Below are 2,010 nucleotides of genomic sequence, written 5' to 3'. Positions count from 1 at the left end.
TGTGTGTGTGTGTGTGTGTGTGTGTGTGTGTGTGTGTGTGTGTGTGTGTGTGTGTGTGTGTGTTCACAACACCCTCACCTTCCTTTGTCTCTCTTGGGTTCATCCTCTTTGTCATCCTCTTGGGTTAGGTGCCACTTTGGCAACAGTTTTGAATTTGCTGTGATCAGTGTGCATCCTAATAAGTGTTTTGTTGTGAATTTAATCACGTTATAATCAGCTGAATTGACGAGGAGTGGTATCTCTGCTCTGCTGATGTTAAGAAGAGATAAAAATAGTGATGAAGATCAGTAGTTTCACTCTAGATGAGTACAGTAAATAAGATTTGTAAACAGCAGCAGTGCAAATTTAAAACAGCCGTGATTCAGTCAGTGTTGCAGATATTGACCTAATGTTAGGTGTGATAGTAGCTGTTACTGATTCCCAACACATATTTTATGCACTAACAAATAAGATCTTTGTTTAAAAATTTGCCGTTACATAGTTGGAGTTAAGTCTCTGAACAATTTGCACATCTCATTCTTTGTTTTGTACCATGAAACCATAGTAATCTATTTATAACTGATGCAGTTTGTTTGTTTATAGCATATGGAAGCTAACTATATTTGTTTAGTCTATAGAAAGTAGGTCAGTGTGCATTGTTCTGAATTCAGCAGACTTTTTTTTTAATTCTAGAAGCTGAAACTGAAAAYGAGCTGTTTATTATCCTCCAGAAACCAATAGGCATCACTAGCATCCTTTTGTATGTCAGAGTGGGAAGTGGGCGTGCTGTCTGGCCTTCCGCTAGAAGTGGAAAAGGTTTTTTCCCTGATTAGCGGAATCAATCCCCCTCCCTCCMTTCTTATTTTCTAGCCTATTATTGAATTGAAGTGCAGGAACTCTTTATTTACCTCAGTCATATCTTCTGTAACAAAAGGGATCGCCATCTTATCAGGGCTTTGCAGCAGGAAGATGGCCCCTGCAGCCTAACTAATGGAAGTGCCTTAATGGGCTCGGCGATGATGTTTTACTAAGCCTTCGCTCCACAGGGGAATAGAATATGGGGACCAGTGAACACAATACAAGACACTTGACATGCAGTGAAAATCAACCAACTGCTAAGTGGTTTCTGATGGCGTGTGAACTGTCTGAATAAAAGACCACCCTGATTTTTATTTTTTATTTTTTAAGTGAAACTTTAAGGACTCCCTGTGGGGAAGTGTCGACAAATTCCAAAATAAATGTAAACAAGCTTCCCTTTGCTAATTGCTTATTTATGATGCTAGACTAATAAAAACACTGATGGTCAGTTAGGTTTAGTGTAAATGTAAGTAATGAGGTGTTTTTATTCTTTCCTCTTTGTGCCAGATTCATCCCGAGGAGGAGGACTATGGCTTTGAGATCGAGGAGAAAAACAAGGCCATTGTGGTGAAATCTGTCACCAGGGGATCACATGCTGAGGTAATGGTCAACAAAACGCGCACAGTGTGCGTTCTTCCCGCCACAGGGTGTTAGTTCCAGTAGGTAATGGCTGTCTACTGTTTTGACGGCTGCTGTCAGTCTCCCTCTGGCCCTTTTTGCAGGAACTCCGCTCCGATTGGCTGCAGAGTCATCGCTACGCTTACTCACATTACCTTCAGACAAACTGCACACATGCACATCGTTGCTCCTTCAGAGCAGTTTAAATATAGACAAAACCTGTTTTTAAAGAAAATAACTCGCTTTAGCTGTATGAGTTTGTTACATCTGTGGTTTCTGTGACAGCTGTGGCAGATGTGTTTTACCTGAACAAACCATTTTTTAAATATAATTTCAAGAACACATGAATGAACCAATTATTTTGCCACTATTCCTGTCATTTTATCACATCTTATGTGACTCAGTCTTAAGGCCCTGTCACAGTATGAAGTATTAGACAACTTATGAAATGTTTGGAGACCTCTACATTGAAGATGGAATTAAAAAAAAAATCAATTGGAAGCCTCTTTCAGGCATGTACATCTATAATGCTAACAAACTGATCAAATATATAAC

At 39.5% G+C, this 2,010-nt stretch overlaps 1 protein-coding gene across 1 annotated transcript in view; it reads left to right on the top strand.

Moving 5' to 3' along the window:
• Window positions 1–2,010, top strand: part of LOC106522391 (phosphatidylinositol 3,4,5-trisphosphate-dependent Rac exchanger 1 protein) — a gene marked incomplete at both ends in the record, with an annotated part of 74,659 nt that overhangs the window by 66,042 nt on the left and 6,607 nt on the right. The window contains 1 exon segment of the mRNA XM_014015379.1: window positions 1,345–1,437. Within this exon segment, the coding sequence (XP_013870833.1) occupies window positions 1,345–1,437 (93 nt within the window).

The sequence above is a fragment of the Austrofundulus limnaeus genome, unplaced genomic scaffold, assembly GCF_001266775.1.
Source record: "Austrofundulus limnaeus strain Quisiro unplaced genomic scaffold, Austrofundulus_limnaeus-1.0 Scaffold128, whole genome shotgun sequence".
NCBI lineage: Eukaryota > Metazoa > Chordata > Actinopteri > Cyprinodontiformes > Rivulidae > Austrofundulus > Austrofundulus limnaeus.
The sequence above is the reverse complement of the archived record's forward strand: the minus strand, read 5'-3'. Positions and strand labels throughout refer to the sequence as shown.